The 2,384-nt window shown below is 50.9% G+C and overlaps 1 protein-coding gene across 1 annotated transcript in view; it reads right to left on the bottom strand.

The window, feature by feature from the left end:
* EMH_0023340 (heat shock protein 90, putative) overlaps positions 1-2,384 on the bottom strand; it is a gene marked incomplete at both ends in the record, with an annotated part of 6,581 nt that overhangs the window by 1,124 nt on the left and 3,073 nt on the right. The window contains 4 exons of the mRNA XM_013502118.1: positions 261-362; positions 547-658; positions 1,148-1,272; positions 1,814-2,080. Coding sequence (XP_013357572.1) covers positions 261-362; positions 547-658; positions 1,148-1,272; positions 1,814-2,080 — 606 coding nt within the window. The remainder of the gene's footprint in view (positions 1-260; positions 363-546; positions 659-1,147; positions 1,273-1,813; positions 2,081-2,384) is intronic.

The raw sequence follows: 2,384 nt of genomic DNA on the forward strand, positions 1-2,384 counted from the left end.
TTTCCCCTTGTACTCCTGCGGGGCCCACAGGCTCGACAGCCCAAGCATTTTCTATCTCAAGGCGAATACGCTGTGCGCGCATAGGCTAGGTGAGGTACATAAAAGCGTGGGAAGTGGGAGTGTGGAGTGAGCGGCAGTGTACACAAAGCGAAGTTGTGTCCGCACAGCAGCAGTCACCACAAGAACTACAGACGTTGAAGGTAGAATATATATGTTACGAGGAAAAGCACAAGCCAGCTAGAAATGTGCTAAAGTCTCACGGAGAGATTCATCGCCAGGAACTCATCGATGTCCGCCGTCATCAAGATCACGGGGCGGCCCTTCGCGACATACTGCTCCATGTAGGGAGAGGAAAGCGCCGTCTGCCAGCACCCAGACACCGCACAGCAGCTGTTTGCTCTAGCGTGCTCCTGGAATTTGCGTACAACGGTATACGGTTTAATACTCCTACTATAATTCGTGTCACTGCTCGTTCGCATCGGGCGAAGAGTCCTCCATGCTTCCTTGATTGAGATACAGAGGATGGTCCCTTGAGAAACCGCATACCGTTCTATCTGAGCAGCAGTAGTAGTAAAGGTGTTTCTGTTTTGCTGGCATTTTCTCGAGGTATTCGTCTAAAGTAATCATCTTGCCAGCCTCCTCAGAAGAGCATTCAAACCTGCGATGCAACAGGTGAGCGCACGCCAATGCTGTAATATATGGGGAACAAATACGAAGCACCCAGCCGCATGCTGAGACGAAATCAAGGANCACGCCAATGCTGTAATATATGGGGAACAAATACGAAGCACCCAGCCGCATGCTGAGACGAAATCAAGGACAGAACAACATATCAACTCCCCAACGGACCCCATGTTCCTGTAAATGTGTGCTTTGGTCAAACACTTGCTAGCGTCCCTCATCATGGTCACTCATGATGAGACGCTGGCAAGTGTTTGACCAAAGCGCACAGCGCAAAGTGTTGACACATGTCGCGGAAAAGGGGCCGACAGCAGACAGCCAGCTGGATAGAGAGGGTATACAGGAAAAGAGCTAGTTCTCTTCTATCGAAAGCACAAAAATGCCACAGAGGAAAAGCATGCAATCCACACTCATTCCCTTCCAAGCAAGAAACGCCTCAGCCCCCTTCGAGCAGGTAAGGCCTCACCGAAGGAGAGGCAGCAACATGTCTTTGTAGGTGCTGCCACTGTGTGCATCCTCCAAGACGCCTTCTTTTATGTTTTGAGAGTACTTCTGGTAAAACTTCTGATACTTCGCAGGGTCTGATTTCATCTGCAGGCCCACACAGCACAAAACAAAGTCGCTGCCCTCCCAAAGAGCAAAATAACATCAGCATGTCAGTGAAAACGCCTGCACGGGTTCGCCGGGAATCGCAGATGTCATCATTTGATACTGAATTAGCCATGTACACAGTGCCACTCCAGAATACCCCTGGGCGATCTACTGGGTATACGGTTCCACCAGTGGCACATGGCGGAGAAACGATGTCTGAGACTCTGGGGGCACTTTTAGCCCCTGCTGGCATAATCGCTCTTGTACGTCTTTGCTATTCATCCTGGATGCGTTAAACAAATGCATCTAAGGGCAAAGTAGCCCCCTGATATACAGAGATCTACTATTTCCCTTCGCAGTCGTATGGGAATACTANTCTAAGGGCAAAGTAGCCCCCTGATATACAGAGATCTACTATTTCCCTTCGCAGTCGTATGGGAATACTAGACGTCTCTGAGGCAGGCTGTACGAGCCCTGAAGGGGTTGCTTTGTGGTGGCTGCAGGTGAAGTAACTTGAAGAGGCATATTCGCTGAGGCTTACCTGGTCGTTGAGGAACCTGAGGATGCGCTTAACGACGACTGTAGACAGCTTGCGCTGCAGCACAGAATCTTGCATGTGCTCTCTGCTGACGTTCAGGGGGAGGTCCTCGCAGTCTATGATCCCTCGGAGGAACCAAAGCCACTTAGGAAGAAGATCCGTGGCGCTCTTCTTCACGAGCACACGACGAGACAGCAGAGAAACCCCACTCTCCAGAGGACCTGTCTGGAAAAGACGGTTCGGGGGGTCCGCCGGGAAGTACAAGACGGACTGCAAAGATGCAGACAGGCAGACGGCTCCAAAGACACAATAGTAGTAATTGGCCCAACATCTCTCACACGCGACAGACAAGCAGACAGATACACATTAAATGAGAGTCCCGCTAAATGAAATGCAACTAGGGAAGCAGAAACAGAGAACCCGTTGCAGAGGCCCCAGATGTGCATAAGCACCCCGCCGCCACGTGCACCTGTAGCCCTGTTAGTACCAGCTACAGAAGGAATCTCGACGAAAACAACAGCACCATTTGAGTACAGGAGATCGCAACCCACGCTGTACGCGAACTGTCGTGAGA

This window comes from Eimeria mitis, genomic scaffold (assembly GCF_000499745.2).
Source record: "Eimeria mitis Houghton genomic scaffold, Emh_scaff833, whole genome shotgun sequence".
NCBI classification, from domain to species: Eukaryota; Apicomplexa; class Conoidasida; order Eucoccidiorida; family Eimeriidae; genus Eimeria; species Eimeria mitis.